General features: G+C 40.3%; 1 protein-coding gene across 1 annotated transcript in view; it reads right to left on the bottom strand.

Annotated features, from left to right (window-relative positions):
- The window catches only part of SLC44A5 (solute carrier family 44 member 5), a 125093-nt gene extending 105044 nt beyond the window's left edge, over positions 1-20049 (bottom strand). The window contains exons 1-2 of the mRNA XM_037043854.1: positions 19950-20049; positions 19655-19703 (exon numbers count right to left, since the gene is read on the bottom strand). Of these exons, the coding sequence (XP_036899749.1) occupies positions 19655-19703; positions 19950-20049 (149 nt within the window). The remainder of the gene's footprint in view (positions 1-19654; positions 19704-19949) is intronic.
- Positions 20050-22583: the final 2534 nt, after the last annotated feature.

The following is a 22583-nucleotide window of genomic DNA, read 5'->3' as shown; positions in this document are numbered from 1 at the left end:
TTTTTATCATAAAAATTTATAAAAAGGTGCGTTGTATAAATATTTCCAAATGCCTTATTTATTTGATTATTTCATCCACAATTATTTTTCTCCTCCACGGTTAAAAAAAGTTACTGTTGAGGAGATAAGGATTTCAAGCCAGATACCAACGAATAAGGAAAACAAGAAAAAAACTATAGACTTTATAAATAGTAAAGGTTAATGAACTCACATTGTTTTTTTTAAAATCAAGCAAATGTGTTTTCAGGACCTATTATATCCAAACTCTCCACTATGGAATAAGAATCCAGAGAAAGAAAGCTCCAAGGAAGTCACAATCTATTCATGTATAAATAGATATAAACAAGAAAAAAAACCTCAGTATGAAAAGGGTCATAAATGGAGTATGTACAAAGAATTACAGAACACAAATGAGAGAGCAATTAATTCTATCAAAGAGTAGCTAGGACTGAGGGAAGACAGACATGTGGACTCAACCTTTATATGTGAGTAGAAGACAGAGAAGGCTGTTTAGGACATTATTTCTTCAAATTGTATGAATCACAACTTTTGCAAGTCTAATATACTTCCTTTAAGACTCCTCTTCAAGCTCCTATGATTGCCTTGTATATAATGGTGAATTGATTTCCCAGATACACTGTTAGGTTTTAAAAAGTGCATAATGCTATGATAGCGTGGTTTTATTTATATAAAGGAATGACTATGTAGATATATAGATCTATATGCATATATATACACAAATGTATACTTTTATTTTTCAATTCCATAATACAAACATATACTTTTAAATTCATCCACTTATTTGAAAAAGTATACAAACCACTGATAAATCTTGCTATCTCTGATGCAAGATTTTGTGGTACTGGGGACTCTATGCCTTTTATGTACTTTTTGTGTCATTTACCGAATCTATTACCTAATTCAATAAATAAATAGATTCCTTAAAACTAAATCCTCTCTACAACTGTTTCTACTAGTAAGTAGCATAATCTTATTTCACTCTGAACATTCACACGTGTGCAAAAAACCATTTCGCATGTGTTACACTGACTTCTGATTTTCAAGGTACTTAAAATTTAAGTTGCAGACCCTAAGACTGTGGCCAAAGGACTTCTGACAGTTGGGCACACTCAGGCAACAAAAGTTAATTAGAGATATTGAGAGAAAATACCGTGTTCCTCATTAAGGATGCTGAGACTATGTCAACTCGATATCAAGACAGTTAGTCAATATGATCAATCCAATGAAAGACTGGGCCAGTTCAAAGCAGGTACAACTCAGTCAAGCAAGTTGTTTCGTCAATAATTGGGCCCAACTCCTAACACAACCCCTCCCTCTCTCCCCAAATATCAAAAATATATATGTATATTTATCAAATATAAAAAATATATACACATATATCTGTCTCTCCCCCTTTCCATCTCTATCCCCACACATACATATATATGTTCAGAAAGCTTACTAGAGATGAAGCCTTGTGTGCAGGACTGTATTACATGTGCTGAAAGAAGACTCCTAGCCTTTACTCCTGATGCTTTCTAAACTCAGATTATTTTGTCCTTTTCTTACTCACTTTACCCATCTTTGCAGGCTCAGTTCAAAAGCTGTTTCCTGCATTAAATCTGATCTTTAGGACTTAATTCAGCTCTCTCTTCTATAGCTGAAAATCCTATTGCTCTTATAATCCCCCGCATAATTTAGTATACACAATTCTCTAAAGTTTATGTGTGTCCATTTAATTCCCCAATAGAACTGTAAATGATAAGCATGGCATATAAGGTTAGGGAAGCAGGCATGGTTTACTACTCCAAATAGATGACAGAGTCAGATAAACAGCACACCAACACTATCATAAGCGAGTTTAGGGAAACCAAGAACATTGAGTAAATTCATAAACCCAACACAAATATTATGCACAAACATCAAAGCCGCGGTTATAGAGAAGAAAGTGATGACAGTATGATAGGAAATCAAACCTCTTCTAGGAAGGAAGAGATGGAGTGTCATTCCTTCTTTTATTGAACAGGAGAAAATTTCATTACGGGGAATGCATAGGTAGATTATGTGGTTGTAATTTGGGTATCCCAAATCTGTAGAAACAAGTTGTAGGATCAAATGTACAACTGTAAAATAATAGTACCTTCTCTACTTATTGCACAGGACAAACTTCCCCTTCCATGAAAGAGGGGTCTCTAAAGTATAAATATTAGACAGTAGCTAGGACTGAGTGGTCAGAGGGGAAATAAAGCAGGGACCCTGCCCAGCACAATCTAACAGATAAGGGACCCTGCCCAGCACAATCTAACAGGAGAATAGACTCAAAAGGGAGACCTGTCTTACCCGTTGACTCAGCAGTCCTGAGCCCAGTCCAATAAGACTGCCAGGCATTCTGAATATTGTAAGTAAAACTATAGTAGCCAAAAGGACTGTGATAATACAGGAGGAGGGGAGCCTTTGAAATTCTGTGTGTATCATTTCCACTAGATGGGAAAGAAAAGCCTTAAAACTGTGTATTGATACCAACGTCTGGAAGGGGCCGGGGAAGGGAACCTTGAAGCTGACTTGAGTATGTAACCTTGGTCAGCACACTCAGATTAGCTGAGTGCCCAATTATACAAAACAAACTTACTAACAACTTTATTTCCTCTACATGTGGGCATTCAGACTAGCTAGATGCCTGCCCATAGTTTCATGCTCAAGTGTATTTCATAAACTTGCCACCCCATTTCCACTACATGTGCTGTCTCTTGCCTGAATTCTTCCCCAGTGAGCAATGCAAGAACAGGGAAGAGGGAGTTGCTATCTTGAGTCTCCCCGATAACGTAAATTCCCATTACAAAAGAGTGTTTTCAGGAAGGAAGTATTAATGAATGAGACCCATGGAGACCATTGATTCTAGCGCATTTTTTTTTACTTTAAATTTTGAGCAGAACTTACTTATTTTCTTTTAATGTTCAGAATGGATCTTAAGCTTTGGTTTTTGACTATAACAGAAAGTACCCTGTGATGAATAGACAACAAATTACAAAAACATAAAATAAGTAATAATTCACAGGGCCACAACTTTGTCAACATGAAGGAATTGTTCCTGAAGGCATTCACCAAATAAGTAGGAGACTTCCAGTATGAAATGACTTCATAAGGACCTACATTCAAAAGTCCAGAGCACGTAAAGTGATGTCCATGGTTGTAAGTCATGAAACACAACAACCTCTCAGATAAATTTTCAACAAGCAACTGAAATCAAAATGACAACATACTATGTGTGGGGAAGTTTTCATCTAATTTGATCATATTCAGAATTTTAAAATGTAAAGCTGTGAAGTTTGTTGTCACTTTCTCCATTTGGGCTTACCAGGCTGGCAACACAAAACCATTCCTTCTCTCTGAGACCCTGCACAGGGCGTGTTACCCCCTTTCTCTCCCAGGGCTCCTGCCAGGTGAGGGCTGTGCCTGGGTGCCAGCGGGCTCCAACCTCAGAACAGAAAGGCAGTGCAGGTGTCGCTCAACTGACTGTCGCACCCACTGTTTATGTAATGATTCTTTATTGAACTAACCAGGCAAAATAATCATTTAAAAACTAATACACAAGCTGGGAAAGACGTAACTTAGATGCCAAAACGCAGATAAAATGTGATATAGTTCTTCACTAAGTTTTCCTCACAGGCTAACCAGAAAACAACCTTGACATCAAAGGCCTTGCACAGTCATTACATTAGGAAAAGCAACTAACATGGTTTGTTGGTGAGTGAAGCAAATACTTCCAGGCCTTGACTTTCTGGTTCCTGTTACGCTCTCTGTATTCTTGAATCCTCTGTGGTCCCATTTAGGCTCCGTAACCTGGTTCCACACTGCTGGTTCTGAATGACTTAGAAATCCAAGAACGGGATGCTGCTACTCGGATTGCCCCCAGAGTCCTCATTTCAGACTTTACAGCCCAGTCACAAAGTGAGCACCGCACCCCAGGGCACACGCCGTGGAAGCTGCCTGCTGCCTCCCACCCCCACGGGCTTTCCAACTGTGCCCACTTGCTGGTCCCTGTTCCATCTGAACGCAAACTACCTCTACTTTCTAAATAGAAAGACAAAGTCTCCCTTCCCCGCCCCACACCAAAAGAATTCACATTTAAACCATATATAATTATTGATTTAGAGCAAGTAAAAACCAAATCTATTAAATAGCAAAACAGACTGAGCATAACAATGCTGGAAGAGCATGTGGTAATATATTCTTCTGACACAGCTATGTTTTTTTTGTTATAGGTATATGGTAATGAGGATAAGTATTAGCTTCTCCAACAAAGAGAGGATATGGGTCTCCTAGAGGCATTTTAGTTGTTACCATGGTAAAAGTGAAGGGTCAGATGTCTGTGCAGGATGAACCATGAAAGACAGTGCTAGCCAAGAATAAGAGATCCAAACAAAAATGGACACAATGTAATGTATGGCTTATCTCCTCCCCTCACCTCACCAAATTCATTAAGTAACAATTGCTGCAAAGAGGTTTTGCTGTCCCAGGTTCACTGCCTGGAGTTCTCTCCCAAAAGTAGAGCATCAGGTGATCCTATAGCCCTACTTAATTCCCTTAACAAATCTCTTAAGAGGCAAAAAAAGTCCCAGATACTTACCATGCCTTTCAAGCCATAATTTCAAATGATCTCTCTGGCTTCAGGCCCAAAGTTTGTTTGCTCCAGTCTTTGTTCCAGCCCCTCTGAAGCTCCATGGAACACGCCTTGCACTTACATGCAGCAGTCCACACAGAGACAGGCACAACCCAGGTCCCTCAGGGAAGGACTTGCTGCCCAACTATGGCGAGTGTGGTCACAGACAGCCACTAGCCACGTGCATCTTCAGGATCTGCCCCATTTGCTTCACCCTGGCTCATGGACTGCAGGACAGCTGACAAACCAGGACGGAGCCAGGTGGGTTCATAAAGGTGTGGCCATTTCAGAGTGACTCCAGACCCCTGGGTGAGGCAGTGCTCATTCCAGGCTCCCTGCAGCACGGGCTGAGGCTCTGTGTGGTCTGGGAGCAGACTGACATCTCCCTCTGTGTAATACCAATTCCTTGCCCTTCCTTCCACAGGTGTTGATCTCTAAAGAAGAGTTTGCACCCCAGCCTCCACCTCAGCATCTGCTTCTGGAGAACCCAATCTGTAACATGCCTCAGAGAGTCCGATTCTCTTCTCCATTCTCTATCGAATTCATTCTCTTCCTCCAAGGTCCAGCTCAAATAATACCTTCAAGAAATAGTTCTGGATCCTTCCTATCAGGAAAAACTATTCATTTTACTCCTTTTACTCTGTTCCCCTGAATGATGCTTGCATCTCTATTCAGCAAGCCATTCGTTTTTCATATTAGTCAGTGGTTTAAATTTTAAGTTTATGGACAGCATGGTCTGTGTCTTAATCATTTCAGTATGCCCAAGTCCATAACAGATAAGAGTTATGAATGAAGGGATAAACTATAATCTGGAATCTGTCTATACCTCTTTTCCTTCTCCATTATAATGGAAACAAAACCCTGCCAATATTTCATACACCTGCTCAGCCCCCTTTCCTCTCAGCTCTATGTTGTTTCTAGCTCTGCCTTCCAATCTAGCTGAGCAAATTGGTTTTGCTTGGTAATGCTTATCTTGTCTTTAAGCTGCCACATAAAAAAATGCCTGCTTTGACAGCATGATTCTTCCTTCTTAAATAGTGTTCGGGGACCTCCTACTGTGTGAAATGCCCAGGGTATTGCCACCCAGCTCTAGCTATCTCAGAATCTTCTGGTTCACTTAATTTAGGTATCTAATTTGTGTCTAAAAATCATTATGCTCCATGGGAATAGTGGCCACTTTTTAGGTTCCCTTAAGTCTCTTTAAGACTAGAATAAAGGGACCCTAATCCATTGTTGGTGGGATTGCAGACTGGTACAACCACTGTGGAAAACAGTATGGAATTTTCTAAAAAAACTAAAAATGGAACTGCCTTTTGATCCAGCAATTCCACTGCTGGGATTATATCCTAAGAACCCTAAAACACCAATCCAAAAGAACCTATGCACCCTGATGTTCATAGCAGAAGAATATATTACCACAATTTACAATAGCCAAGAGCTGGAAGCAACCTAGGTGCCCATCAGTAAATGAATGGGTCAAAAAACTATGGTACATATACACAATGGAATTCTATGCGGCAGAGAGAAAGAAGGAGCTCCTACCCTTTGCAACAACATGGATGGAACTGGAAAGCATTATGCTGAGTGAAATAAGCCAGGTGTTGAAAGACAAATACCATATAATCTCACCTTTAACAGGAAGCTAAACAACAAAACAAACAAGCAAACAAAATAAAAACAAAGACACTGAAATAGAGAACAAGGGGNTTTCATACACCTGCTCAGCCCCCTTTCCTCTCAGCTCTATGTTGTTTCTAGCTCTGCCTTCCAATCTAGCTGAGCAAATTGGTTTTGCTTGGTAATGCTTATCTTGTCTTTAAGCTGCCACATAAAAAATGCCTGCTTTGACAGCATGATTCTTCCTTCTTAAATAGTGTTCGGGGACCTCCTACTGTGTGAAAAATGCCCAGGGTATTGCCACCCAGCTCTAGCTATCTCAGAATCTTTTGGTTCACTTAATTTAGGTATCTAATTTGTGTCTAAAAATCATTATGCTCCATGGGAACAGTGGCCACTTTTTAGGTTCCCTTAAGTCTCTTTAAGACTAGAATAAAGGGACCTTAATCCACTGTTGGTGGGATTGCAGACTGGTACAACCACTGTGGAAAATAGTGTGGAATTTTCTAAAAAAACTAAAAATGGAACTGCCTTTTGATCCAGAAATTCCACTGCTGGGATTATATCCTAAGAACCCTAAAACACCAATCCAAAAGAACCTATGCACCCTGATGTTCATAGCAGAAGAATATATTACCACAACTTACAATAGCCAAGAGCTGGAAGCAACCTAGGTGCCCATCAGTAAATGAATGGGTCAAAAAACTATGGTACATATACACAATGGAATTCTATGCAGGAGAGAGAAAGAAGGAGCTCCTACCCTTTGCAACAACATGGATGGAACTGGAAAGCATTATGCTGAGTGAAATGAGCCAGGTGTTGAAAGACAAATACCATATTATCTCACCTTTAACAGGAAGCTAAACAACAAAACAAACAAGCAAACAAAATAAAAACAAAGACACTGAAATAGAGAACAAGGGGACAGTGACCAGAGGGGAGAGGGGAGGGAATTTCAGGGGAAAAGGGGGAATGATTTACAGGAACAAGTATAAAGGACACATGGACAACAACTAAGGGGGTGAAAATGGGAGGGAGGTGGGGAGCACTGGGGGGGTAGGCTGGGATGGGAGTAAAAAACATTAAAGTGTACTTGAACAATAATTAAATAAATTTTTTAAAAGACTAGAATAATATTGTTTATATAGGAAATGTATAATGTATGTATTCTAGATTAATAATATATGTATGTTCACTTCCCCGCTTTCCATGATGATTGCTTAATTCCTTCTCCTCTTAGTCCTCATACACGCGGGCCTCCCCCCACTTCCACCACTTGCCACCCTTACCTGACTGCCTGACCAAAGCTATCTCAGCGATGAAGTGGGTACCTGGAGGTGGCCAGTCAGTTTTGTTAGAGGATCAGGAGAATCTGGGATCAAAATGGAGTTTTCTGAAGAAAGAAGAAACTAGAACATGGCAGTGAGTGGTGCTGGAGATGACCCAGGGCATCGAGGCACTAAAAGAGAGGAAGCCATAAGAATCTGTCGTTTCATCACCAGAACTGTTGACACTCAGCATCTCTACTCTATTTCCTGCTTGCCACTTCACAGTATGTACTAGGGGCGCCTGTTCCTGCCAAAACCTAGACTGTCCAATTGTGTTTTGGATTCCATCTTCAGGATTTTGTTTCCTTTTTGTTGTTGTTATTACTTTATTACTTTTTAAATCTTTATTTCTTATTGCTGTTCAAATACAGTGCCATTTTCCCACCATCACTTTCCCTCACCTCACCTATCCCCACCTCCCCCCTCAATCCTACTTTCCTTTGGCTTTGTCCCTGGGTCCTTTATACACATTCCTTGATGCATTACCCTCTTTCCCTTGCATCATCAAGACAAAGGGGTTCATCTCCAGCAACACTCACTATGAAGTTCTAGTATCTTCTTTCTTCAGAAAACTCTATTTTGATCCCAGATTCTCCTGATGCTCTAACAAAACTCACTGGCCACCTCCAGGTGCCGACTTCATTGCTGAGATAGCTGTGGATGAGGTCACTGCTGACTTCATGTTGCCAAATTTTTATCTTGCTTGACTTCTTAAAGTAGTCAACACAGTTTTAAACAATACAAGTGTAAAGATAAATAAATAAATAACAGGCTATTTTTGTAATACCCCCCTTTAGCTTCCACAGCATTTCATTCTTCAGATTTTCTCCAAAATCACTGGGTGCCCCTTCAGTTTCCTTGGCTGGATCCTCCACCTCTGCTTGACCTCCAAGTGCTGTCAAATCCCGAGTTTGGTCCTCGGCTGCATCTCCACACTCCTACATGACCTCATCCAGACACTTGGCTTCACATATTATGTACATGCCAAAGACCCCCAGCTCTCAATCTCCATCCCCCACCGTAGTCCTCACTGAGCTCAGGACCGACATGTATAGCACCACCACAAGCATACCCATTTGACGTCTCAAACAACACAGACAGAACAGAAGTCTGCACCAAAAATATGCTTCCCCCCAGTCTCTTCATTCTTCACATAGGGGATCATCACCTGCTCAGGTGTTCAAGTCATAAATCTCACAGTTATCTGTGGCTCCTTTCTTTCTCACACCTCTTATATCAATAAGTGCTGCCACCTCTACCATGCAGCGTATCTTGAATCTACCCACATCTCTCCATCTCCACTAACGTCACCCTAGTCTAGGCCACTCTTCACTTAGTTGACTGCAAACATTTCCTGCTCCTGCATCTGACTCTTAAAAGCCATTCTCCACCCAGCAGTTGAGATGGGTTTTTAAAACATAGATTAGCCCACTGCCCTACTAAAACCTTTCCATGGCCTTTTTAAAATCCATTTACTATAATGTGCTTGCAGGGGTCTCCCAACAACCCACTCCCCCCACCCCTTCCCCATCCACCATGCGGCACATATACTGCCCTTTCATTTTTTGAAGTTTTCACCAGGGGTGAAAACTGTTAAGTTTGACTTTACAGAGAGAAGATGGAGAGAAAAAGACAGGGAGAAAGTGAGAGAGAAGAAAAAATATCAACATGAAGGAGAAATATAAGATCGGTTGCCTCCCATGCATGCCCTGACTTGGGGTCAAACCCACAACCTTTTGGTGTCGGGAACAACACTCTAACCAGCTAAACCATCCAGCCAGGGCCACACCAACCCTCTTTCTGTTCCTTGAGCATACTAAGCCTCAGTTTCTGTCTTGGAGACTTCATATTTTGCTGTCCCTTTATCTGGAAGGCTCAATCTTTTCATACCTGGCTCCTCTTTATCATCTGAGTATGATTTCCATTGTCACCTCCATAAAGACATCTTCCTTCACCACCAAATCTGTTAACTCTCTCACACAAGTACACAGCTAGACACTATCACCTCACCTTGTTTTATTTTTCCCCCTTGTACTTATCTCATGAAACTATCCTGTTCATTTCTCAGATGGTGTCTGTCCTGTCTCTTCCCTTTTCCCAGAAAACATGTACCTTCTCTGTCTTGCTCCTTACTGTGTCTCTAATGCCTGGAGGGAACAGTGCATGTAATAGATGGTCAACAAATATTTGTTGAGTGAGAATGAATGAATATTAATCTTTGGAATGGCCACTGAGAACCAGACCCTTTGTTCTCTTCTCCAAAGCTATACCTCCCTCACTGAGCTGGAAAATCTCTTCGATCGTCTGTCTCTCCTATTACTCATTCATTCCTGGAGGAAAAGGATATTTTACCTTTGTATTATCACCAACTGGCACAGTTCTTTTCACAAAGTGAGGTGTACTATAAATATTTGCTCAAGAAATAAAGGAAAACAAGGATGAGGAGGAAGGAGGGTGATATAACCTATGAACACATGCAAGGATAACCCTCAAAAGAGGCCGAATAATGGCCGTAGCACTAGCATATTGGAGGCAAAAGAGTGACCACATATAAGGGAAGCATCACTGGCAGGTTTGAATCCTAGAACTTTAAAATTGTTATTTAAAGCTCTTGCTGAGATGTCACCCAAATCCTATATCATTTTCAGATGACATTAGTGTCACTTGAGCATTCCAAATTCTAAATGCGAGGCTCAACTAATAGGAAAGTAGTACCAGCGTTCTCTGAACAATTTACATTGTTAGGGCTTATGGAATACGCCTCATACTATTTTTCAGTCTAAGTGTCCTCATAGGGCAGGACGCTGTACAGTGTGGAGCTGAATATGACGTGTCAAAGCAGGCCAAAGATTTGCAGATTCCAGTTCCAATAGTTCTGCTTATTCTTTTTACCTCATTCTCTCTATGTCAGGGCAGTCATTAAAAGGTTATGGCCATTTATTTGCTTGACCTGTGATCCAAGTCTAGAAAAATGAAGTTCACATTGCTACAGCTGGCACCCTGTGATAAAGGCCATGCCTTATCTTCTCAGGACATGGAAATAGCATGGATTTGTTTATTTAATTTTTTAATAGAAAAACTCACCTGAAGGAGGAGGCAAATACAAAGTATCTTGACATTTTAAAGCACAACCATGGGGAGGGGACCCACTCTCTACAAACAGAGCACCATCCCAGGAGTACATGCTCTAACTGGTGGTGTACTGATAGGGGGGAAAGCCAGGCTTCATCGTTAAGTATGTACACATATCCAAATGCTGATCTCTGTCCTCCAAGGAAATTACAAAGCAGATGGCAAGACAGTACATGAGTACCAAAAGCCAGAAAGAGCCACAAGTAGCATGTACCACATACCATCCACAGCGAAAGCTGCAGGAATTTGGTAGAGGGAAGGTGCTCTGAGGCTAGAGTAAGAGGAGATACAGATCCTGAGCAGGAGCCTGGAGCAAGGAAGACTACCATTTTATGTGCCAGTAAGGTGCTTCCCCAAAACTTAGAGAATAGAAAATGATACTGCTTTCTGAGAGTGACACTCTGAAACCAAAACATAATTAAAGCAGACGTGTATATAGCCACCTCACAGAGATTATGAGCTTCCCAGTCCAGCAAGCCTTGACTTTAAACTTCTCGAATTCATTAACATATCTAAAGAGAAGTGCACTTGGTGATCAAGCCTCCAAGCTCTCTGCCATCCAAGCGTTCTCTAGATTGGGCCTCGAGTCAAATTAATATGAGCATCCAATGTGAGGATTCTGCTCTGTTAATAGATAGAACAGGCTAGCAAAACCTGATGCCATTCGACATGCCACTTACGTAATCTCCTTCTCACTATATACTCATCCAGCAACCTTTTGATAATCAGATTTCTTGTATAGTTTGCCTAAAGGGAGTAATGTGCTTCTCGGGCCAACAAGAACACTAGGCTTGCTCAACAATTAAATTTCTCAATGTAAAGGATTGCATTAGCATTCTAGTTCTATACATCATTCTCCTGTGCACTTTGTTAGTGCCAGTCGTCACTCTTGAGTTGGAGTAATTCTAGGGCACTGACAAAATCAATTTTCAGGCCCTGCAAAAATGTGCCTGGCTAGTTTGACTTAACAGAGTTCATTCAAGGTTTAGCAACCCCAGAGAGAAAGAGCCATTTAGGCAGATGTTAAGACAATTTGGGTAGGGATTTTATCCTATTAAGGCACTTGAGGAGTTAATTTTTAGGCAGTGGGAATTCATTGGTGAAATACAAATGGGGGTGTGATATGATCAAGACTGTTGCTCATGGGTCCAGTATGTGCTGCTCTGTGTAGCAGAGCCCATGGTTTAATTAAGGAGTCAGCCAAGCAAACAGTGAATTGCCACTCACTATCGTAAGTGCCCAGAGCACTCTGAGGGCCTGAAAGAAGGTACCTACAGTTTACTCCAGAGATGATCAGGGAGCACTTCTCAGAAGAGATCACTCACATATTTTAAAATTAGACTTTAATATTCCTTCAGGTTTCCCCTTATTTGGATACATTTTTAGTTAAAAGAAATACATCAAAATTTCAAAGAGCTTCAGAAGTGTATTTCTGGCTTTCTATTAACTATTCATACTTGGATATGCCATAAGCATCCCAAATTAGAGATTTAAAATCTAAACCCATGATGTTCTCTGCCCTTCTTAACCATTCCTGGCATTCCTCATATGCGCCTACTTTGGTGAATGTAACCATAACTCATGTAATTATTAGACACAGTTATGCTAAATTTTTCCTTCTGTCCCCAACATACAATCAGCCCTAAAGCCTTGTTAATTTTTGTCTTCTTATTATCTCCTCGATTTCTTCTCTCCCAGGGCCACTGCCTTATTCTAGGCTTTAATCATTTCTCAGCTGGATTATTGAAATAGTTTCCTACATGGCAGCCTGCCTCCCCTCCAACTGTTACGGGAAAGACTCAGACCGAACACGGGAGGAAGTGGAGTGGAACCTTTATTACGCGTGCGGACCCAGAGGAGGCAGTCTCCAAATTCTGGGTCCTGATCAGCGGGGAGCAATTGCTTATACAGGGTGAGGGGTGGTCTGTCATTAGACCGTTACTTCTGGTGGGAGAGCAAGAAGCAGCTTACAGAAGCAAGAAGCAAAATGTTATCTTTAGCACACAGGGGCAATCATTATCTCTGGCGCAAAGGGACAAGCAAGAAACAAATGAAAAAAACAAGCCATAAACAAGTCATTCCCTGGGTGCTGTGCTATCTTTTAAAATAACTGCCAATCTCCTCTAACACAGCTAGCTCCTGTACTTTCCAGTATATCCCTGTTTTGAAGCTGGGATGATAGTTCATTTAGTCATTCAGAAAAGGCATATTATATGTCAGGAACAGCTATAGACCCAGGGGATACACTGATGAACAAAACAGACAAGGATCTTATTTCTCATAGAACATTATGTAATTTGTAAGCAGGAAAAAAATCCATTCGTTTTCAATACCAGTAATACTATAAAGTGAATAAAATTAAAGGATGTGATAGAGAGTGACCGGGGATCCGGTCATGAAGTGGTTTCGGGCAACGGCAGTTAAGAGCTGGGGAGCCATCCATGCAAAGGACTGGGGCAAAGCACTTCAAGCAGAGAAGTAACAGTTGCCAAGATGGATCCAAGTTCAGAAAGTGCAAGAAATGGAAAGAAGGCAAGTATAGCTACAACAACAGGGCAAGAGAGAGAGAGAGATGGTAGGGGATACGGTCAGTGACTTGCACAGAGGGCATTTATGTAGGACCTGGTTTGAGTTTGAGTTCAATCTGAGTGCAATGGGAAGTTACTGAAAATATGTAAGCAGAAGAGTGTAAGATATAATTTATGATCGGAAAGCTCACTCAGGGTATTGTTTGGAAAGTGGATTCAAGAAAACCAGGAGTAAAAGAAGAAAGATGGTTCTAGAGTCCAATGCAAAAGTACAATCAGGACATACGGCGCCACAGAGAAGAGTGACAGTAGGAAAGAAGCAGCAGCTGGCCTGGGGGTAACTTCACAGCTGCCACGAAGACGTGCGTCGCTGCTGCAGTGTATGTGGGAGATGAGAGAGAAGCAGAAAGTAAGGATTTGTAACCTGGATAAAATCGAGTGGATATTGGTCCCATTTCCTTTTCTGATAGAAAAGATTGTGGGGGAGTTTTAGAGCTCTGGGGTGGGAGTAGAAATCAAGCATTCTGTTTGGCCAAATTAAGTTTGAATAAGTATTATGAATTCAAATAGTGACATCAAATAGGCAGTTGAATACAGAAATACAGAGGTTAAGGGAAAGGTCATTGGTAGCAATGGAAGCTTGGGAGTCACTGACATATAAACAGCAGTAAAAGTCACTGGCCTAGTCTAAAAGGGAACTAGAGAAAGAGAAGAGTGGAAGGCCAAGAACCAGCACGCCAACATTTGAACATCATGCACAGGTTGAGCGGCCAGAAAAGGAGATTGAAAAAGACAAGAAATGAGGTGGGAGAAACTCCAGGTAAGTAGGATGTCAAGGGAGCCCAGAGAACAAAAACATTTACAAAAGAAGAGGGTAGCCACTTCTGTCAGTTGCTACTGCAAAATTAAAACAAAAAATGTTACCCACTGTGCTGGGTGAGAGGAGAGAAGTTGGTGACTTTCTCAATGTCAGTTTGAAGAGAGTGGTGTGGAGTAAATCTCTGCTAGAGAGAAGGTGAAAAGAAAAAGGAGAAGCAGGGACACAACTGAAGCAAATGTACCCGTATTTTGCCATGTATAATGAGCACTTTTTTGCCCAAGTTTTGAGGGAAAAGTAAGGATGTGCATTATTCATGGGTAGTACCTGAAATATTTTGTACCTGTTCTGTGTTTTGTAATTATTTGCTACATAAAATTTCTACCACTATGTATTCAAAAATAAATGCTAAAATGCCTTTATAATACAAAAACAAGTATCTAAATGTAAATAAGTAAAAAATTGAATTAAAAAATTAAAATGAGCCCTGGCTGGTGTGGCTCAGTGGATTGAGCACGGGCCTGCGAACCAAACAACCGTGGTTTGATTCCCAGTCAGGGCACTTGCCTGGGTTGCAGACTAGGTCCTCAGTAGGGGTCACATGAGAGGCAACCAATACATCGATATTTCTCTTCCTCTCTTCTTCCCTTCCCCTCTAAAGATAAATAAATTAAAAGTCTTTAAAAAAATTAAAACGAAAGATTTTTTTCCCTGAAAGTTTGGGTCAAAGACGTGGGTGCGCATTATACACAGCAAAATATGGTAACTAAGTAAACCCCTAGTTCAAAGCAAAAAAGGGGGCTCAGCATCCATTTGAAGCCCTTTAGAATACATTCAAACTCCTTGCCCTGGGACACAGTGCTCCTCACTAACTGTGTTCTCGCTAAGGAATTTTATCCACCCAACCTCACCCTTACAGGCATGTGTGGTGCCCTACTTGAGTCGAGCAGAGTCTCTTCCTTCTGACATCAGCTCTCTCTGGGTTACTCTCTGCTCCTTCCTACACGAAGCACAACTCTTAAGGTTCTTCAAAGCATTATCATATCAGGCAAACAGAAGCATCTCCTTGCCCCATAATTTACACTCCTCCCAGGGCTGCCATTGCAATCTGCATCCCTACATAGTGTTTACCTCACTGCATCGCAGCCTTTGGTTTCACCACAGCAATGCTCCCGCTCCCTCCTCCAACACACACATACATATCAGGACAAGGGCAAATTTTCAAGTGTGGGATCCTATCAAGGAGGCATGTGTCCTTGGCCTTGCCATAAGATCTTGTACATAGTGTTCTCCAAGCGCTTGCTAAACAAAAGTTTCTAAAATGAAAAACTGATTCTGTCAATTTCTTACTTAAAATTCTGTGATGTCTCCTCAGAGCCTATAGAATAAAATACCAAACATGCTGATATGTTGTATAAAGCCCTGGTGACTTGTTCTTACCTCTCCAGCACCACTTCTCCCCACCTGAGACTGATCCATGCCTCCTACCGCTCACGCAGGCACATACTGGTTGTTTGGCTTCCACCAGTCCACTGCCAGGACAATTGTCCTCAGGCCTCTGTACTCTGATGCACACTGCTGATGTTTCTTGGAATGTCTTTAAAAACCAGCTCAAGGGTCACCTCTGCTCTGAAGTTTTTTTATATTCCTCTTTCCCTACTCATAGCAATGCTAGACACACTCATCTTTTTTTCCCAGAGCCCCTGTCAATAATTCTATTATTGCACTTACCACACTAATGCCTTTATTATCTCCTTTTCCTATTAGACTGCATGTTCCATTGGGCAGGAACGTTGCTTACTTCATCTTTGTACTCCTAGCAACTAGCACAGTGCTGAGCACATAAGAAACACTCAGTCAATGAATATTTTTCTTTAAATCCTTTGATTTAAGGGGCTTAAGGTTTAAAATACTTTTAAACCTTGTTTCATTATTTTCATCATTATTACAAATAGTTTAAAGGTGGTAACTTTTTAAGGTACAAAAAAAAAGAGCAAGTTCACATATCGAGGAATATAGGGGCAGGCTACAAATTTTAAAGATGTGTGTTTTTCTACACCTCCCAGTGAAAAGAAGTCACACTGCTAAATAATTGATTACATTAGTTAGGCCATTTGCTCCATTCAGAATGAGGTGAAATATTGGCAGGTTTAGAGCATATATTTTCAGTTCACATTTGCATTGCAAAGAATTAGCCATCCAGGCAGTTATGTTTTTTATTTTCCACAATTCCCTCCATATTTTGAAACTACTTAAAAGTTTTCAAAATAAGGGCTATGAATATAGGCTTCTTACGTCAAATCATTTTATAAGTTATTATGATTTGTAGCCTCCTTCAGACATTTTTACAACATAAGATCTACATTTTTTCTTGAACATTTTCTGCTTTTTTCTATAACCTTTTCTGCATATTTTCCCACAACAACAGGCCTAGCCTTTAGATATTTAAGTCTCCTCTACAACAACAAGAAGCATATTAATTACTTTACTTCGGCAAGAAGCAAATATGAGAACAGCATAAATTTAGGAGACAGCACTGTGTTCTCAATAATTTGAGATGTCCACTTGACCATGACACTTTAGAGTTCACAAGAGCCACTGGCGAGCATCAGCACAGTGTTTTATGTGTGTCACTAGGTCAGAAGCTGAACTCTCCCTCCCATGCTTTGGTATTAAAAGTTGAATCACAAAGTCATGGTTGAATTTCATGGTTGAAAAGCACACAGAGGTCATTTAGTCTAACTCCTTTATGTGACTGAATACCCTCTACAACATTCCTAATACATGCCTCTTCATTTTCTCCTTGAACCTTTTCAGGATGGTGAGTTTATCACCTCCCCCAAAAGCTCCAGGTAAAAATAAATGCATCTTACTACACTTGAGACAGATTTTCCACCTTCAGTAATAATAGTTATTTTCAGCATTGGGAAATCTACCAACGTGATTAGTGTGAATTATATGTCTTCCATCTATTTCATGTATAAGGAAAGGGAAAAAGGCAATTATGAAATAAGCAAGGCTTTCATTTTTATCTACCTGTCTGCCTAGATGCTGCCTCTTTCTAGAAAAGATCTTAAATGAAATGACTTAAAACACCTGGGTGCAATAGAGTTATTAAACTAGAAATAGAAACTCAAAGTCCTGAAAAGAAATTCTTGACTCAAAAGCTAATGCAGTTGATAGTATTGAAATTAAATTTACCCATGGGCTTTCTACAAGTCAATATAATAGGAGATAAAGTGGATTGCACAGAAGAAAGTATACTTATCTGACAGAATAAAGTATACTAATAAGTGAAAAATTTTTTGAGTTTCAAGTACCAAGAGGAATTTCTCATGTAGCCTCTTATAAAAAGAGGTTTATTTCTTAGTTGTCTATGTGCATTTATTTTGCACTCTAATGTACTGTCAAGAATAGTGCTAAATAGACCCTTAAACAATTAAAAACCATACTACCTCAACCCAATATTAACCAATGTTTAGAAAAAATTTGTTGAATATAGGAGACAAAGCATGAACACTGGATAACTACTTTTCCAAAGGGGGCTGGAAAAATACCTTAAACTATCAAAATTCTCTCACTTTTTGATCAATGTTATGTTGCAATAGTGCCATATGCCCAATTTTTAGTATAAAAGAACAAATGAGAAACTGAGTTCATCTCTCATGTGGCATAACCATCATTCTTTCACATCTCTCGGAAACAGCGACACTTGGGTGATCATTACGCACAAAATGATGTACTTGTGAACTTAGAGAGGTGTACAAAACACAGTGGGCGGCAAGCAGACAGTGTTGTGAGGGTCTGCCTGAACATCTGATAAGATTTTGGCTCTCTTAGAAGGAAACCGATATTATGTAAGGAAAAGTGTTATTAAGGCTAGTCTTGCTACTGGAGGTAATAGGAAAACTCTAGAGTTTCTCAGATTGCTCCTTAAACACCCCAAGTAGTCTCCTGGGAAGGACATTATAGAACTCTGTAGCCTGAAAAGTTAGCACCTTCTTAGTTAACCCTGTGGTTTTACAATACTTTCCCCTGCTCTAGGATTGAGGCATGGAGGAGGAATGGCCACAGATGGACCATTTCACCTCTGAAGGCCTTTGTGGTACGTAGCATCACAAAAGGCCCCAGATAAAAGTATGTTACTCTCTTCACAGTGATTATCACAATTGTCCAGACTTTACATGGGCTACCTAGTTCCAGTGATTATCACAATTGTCCAGACTTTACCTGGGCTACCTACCTAGTTCCATCATTAACTTCTGAATATCTGAAGAAAGAGAATGCTCACCCCCTGGCTCGTACGTGAAGCCAGCCAGGCCTAACTCTGCTTCCTCCTCTTTGTTTAGAAAAGGCATGCCTGTGATCTGTATTTCACCTGTTCAAATGTGGCAGCTCATTTCTTCTTCTTCCTTCTCCTTCTGCTGCTCCTATTATTTATATTGTTGTCATTACTACTATTGAAGAATCTGGATTCCATCTAGAGGTCCCTTGTGGCCAATAAGCTATATTCAATTATCATAGATTAGTTACTGTAAAATAAATGCAAGTATAGTAGAAGCAACTTTCATATTTAATGAGGCTATTTGTATACTGGACAACAAAATGTATACATGGTGTTAGCATGGAGAGAATGGGAGAGATATCAGACTTATTGTAAAGAAGGCATAGGAACACCTTTAAATGAATACCCCAATTCAAATGACCTGGGTTTTTACAGCATTGGAATAAACTGAACACACATTTGCTTAAAACCGGGGTGGTGTAGGGACATAACAGTAGATGCTACTGCACATGCTGGTGGTTGCCAAGTGCAAGTCAGCATGCTGATCATTACTTCACATCACAGTTTATTATGACATGTAACTGCCAGAAATCAATGTCAAAGCCAAGCTAAAACCAGCTACCAACAGCATAATCTTCTCTTCATTTTTAGCTATTCTATCCTGTAACCCCCACTTTGATTTGCAAGAAGCAAATAGAGGATAAAAAATAAAAATAAAAAAGGCCCTTGAGTTATTTGTTAATTTTTAAATACCAGGCAACCTTGAGGGAGAATCATCAGTTGAAACCAGTACATATTTCCCTAGAGCATTTTAAATGATCCTAAAACATACATGATGCCTTGGTGACTGGTTATCTCTAAGAAAGCTCTTTGCTTTTGGCAACTGAGTAGCACAAATACCTGGTATGCAAGAAGTTGGCATAGCAACTCTGCATTTGCAATGGTGAATCACAGAGTAAACAGGTACATAAAATGACTACTCAAATGTGTTTACTTCTCCACAAAGTGGTTAAATCTTGTATAGCATTTTTTTGGCTTCTCTTTTTTGAGAAATATAAATTCTTTGCTCTAATAACTTAAAGCAGCTTGTTTGCTGAACAGGAGAGGATATGCATGACTCATGGAAAGATTTATTCTCTGTACTTTCCCAGGATAAATAAGGTGACATTTAGGCTAAAATTTTCTCCTTGCAGTAGGCATAATTCTCCATTTACTGGCAAACAGTGCTAAAAGACAAGCTTTTCTTTGTTAAAAGAACATATTTCTAGGAGAAGAATTGCTTACCTGTCGGCAATAGGCCCCTTGAAATCTGGATCAAATGTTGTTGAATCACCTGCATTTAAAACAAAGAGATTCTTAAGCATATAAACCAATGAAATGGCAAATAAATACAAAAAATATTAGTAAAGAAAAATCTACTCCTTGGCTAGTCCACTGCTCAGTGCAGTATTGCATTGATTCTTCGGTCCACTGAGACTTTGGTTATGCCTTGGCTATAGCCGTCAATCTTTCTCCCTCTTTCCAGCTAGAAGCAAGACCAAACAGAATTGTGGAGGACCATATTCTATGCTCCCTGTACACATATCCTCTCTGTTCTGAGTGGCAATATTATAGAGTGCATACTGAGTAGTGAAATTTGAAGCCCTTCCAGACTGCAGAATGGCTTTACCATCTGTCATCGCCAAGTATTGCTGAGTACTCGTGAGGTGCACGATATAATAGAGATGCCTGTTATCCCTGTTCTCCCTGTTTTCTCAGGAGATTAGGCTTTGCTTCAAGAAGCTGGAATATTAGTCACTAGTGTTCTTTGTCATGTTGACTGTATGGCATACACAAATCATTATTCTAATGCATAAATGTCATTTTTATTGCTTTTTTAAGATCTACTACCAGACTCCATGCCATCTGGGAATACGCCTTAGTCATTTATTGTTGCATCACGATCGCTGTGCATCACCCTCGTCTTTAAACAGAACAAGGCACTCAAGGAATGCCCCCCACCAACTGAACATATTCATGGGCAAACCCAGAAATAACTTCTATCAGAGATTTTCTGGCCAGAGATCTGCATTTTGCAACCCCCAATTCATAACTCTTCTTCTGCAACCTAAACACTCTCACCCCTTTCTCTAAGACTTTGTCTTTAGGTGAAGGCTTGGTACTGAATTAAGGATGGAATTTCAAAAGGGACTGGAAAAAAAGACCCCCCCACTCGCCCTCCCCCAATGTCAGTAACCTAACTTTGCCCGTACCCTATGGGGACATTAGGCAAGGACTCAGAGGCTCTATAATGTAATCACAGGTGGACAGGAAAACAACAGGGAGGAAAGGACAGACTTGCAACAGAAATCTAATAGCCAGCCAGTCATCAGATCTTCACAAAGCGGTTCCGAGGGATACAGAGGTAGATCAGGCACAGTCCCTGCCTTAGAGACCTTACCATTGGTGGGCCAGATCCACGTATCAGTTCAGTCAACAAACATTTTTTAGAATATTTATCTACCAGGCCTTGTGTTACATGAACAATGAATGTGCCACATGAAACAATCAATAAAGTACTAAATTGCATGGTATTGGCCTTCAGTATTACAAGAGTTCTGAGAAAGTAGGTTTTATCAAAGCCTAGAGGAGTCAAGAGAGTTTCATTCCAAAAAGGTGAATTTTTTTTTTTGCAAAAGACTGGAATGAAACAAAAGAGAAAGAAGAAACATTCTGAGTGCATAAAACTAGGACTCTGTTAAACTCAGTAGCTCTTTATTGATCACATGTTGTGTGCTCTGCATTCTATGACACACTTCAGGGGATTGAGGGTCTAGTGAAACACACTGTCTGTCTTCAACCGGCTAACACACTGGTTAATGCAGAGAAAAATAAGTACACAAATCACTGTAATACATGAAGATATGGTAAGAGGGGCACAAAAAAGTGTTAGGAGTGTTCTAAGGAAGCAAAGGTCACATTCAGTTGAGGTCAGTCAGGAAGGGTTCCTAGAGCCACAATATTTACCGACAGGTAAAGTTCAGACCTGTAGAGATGAATGGAGTCAGAGTCAGGAATGAACATCATGTTTGTGGGGATGGGGAAAAGATCAGCCTGCCTGGGGTCCTGGATAATGGGATAGGAGGAAGAAAAATAAAGCTGAACAGATAGTATGAGGTCAGACTACAGGAAGCCTAAAAGCAGGGCTGCGAATTATTTTACACATTTTAGGCTATGGGGAGCCAGAGGAGGATTTGAACAAAGGGATGACATAGTAGAAGCAGTGCTTAAGGAAGAGCCATCTAGCAGCAGTATGCAAGTTGTATTACAAAGTGCAGAGTCAAGGAGGACAACTAGAAGTTCAATAACAGAGGTGAATTAATGAGCCGCAGAGCTGCAGTCCAGTGGTGGTGAAAGTAATAGAAAGATTCTCGGTTCATCACAGAGTAGTCATGTGGCTTAGGGAAGAGGAGTAAAGGTATTAGAGTCAGGTTGTCCGTTCTAACAGACAACTGTCTGTCACTATCAGAGTGACCCTAGACAGATCATTTTACTTCTCTGAGTCTCAGTTTCCATATTTGTAGATGGGGATTATAATAGTACCTATGTCACAAAGTTGTTATCAGGATTAAATGAATTGATACCTGTAAAAGTGCTAAAAAACAGTGGCTGGTACTTAGTATGCTGCCAATGTTAATTATAAGTATAAAATTACATACAAATAGAACTTGATGAGTGTTAAGATGTGGGGTTTAAAAGGCAGAAGTCAAACATGGTTATAAATCAAGGGACCTCAGACCTAGAGATTTTGTTTGTCAATAACTTCTGGCATTTTATCTTGGTTTAAGGAAAGGTTGATGCTATTAAAACAGTTGGGAATCTTAATGGGTGGAAGAAATTATAAAACAGTTCTAAGAAAAAAGAGCATGAGATTGATTTTGCTCTTTTTAAGTTTGAAGTGTCATCTAATTGAAAAGTCCAGCATTCAAGTGCCATTAAGAAATTGGAGCCTTGGGTCAAGTCTTGAGATAAGTATCTGGAAGTCAGTAAGTTTGTATTGTAAAAAGTGATGAGCTCTGTAAAGAAGAACATTGGGCCCTGACCAGTGGTTCATTTGGTTGAGCATTGTCCAGCAAAGCAAAAGGTTACCAGTTTGATCCCCCAGTCAGGGCACATGCCTGGGTTGTGGGCCAGTCCTTGGTTGGGGCGTGTTCGAGAGGCAATCTATCCGTGT

The sequence above is a fragment of the Sturnira hondurensis genome, unplaced genomic scaffold, assembly GCF_014824575.4.
Source record: "Sturnira hondurensis isolate 20B ecotype Veracruz unplaced genomic scaffold, ASM1482457v3 Scaffold0000648, whole genome shotgun sequence".
NCBI lineage: Eukaryota > Metazoa > Chordata > Mammalia > Chiroptera > Phyllostomidae > Sturnira > Sturnira hondurensis.
The sequence above is the reverse complement of the archived record's forward strand: the minus strand, read 5'-3'. Positions and strand labels throughout refer to the sequence as shown.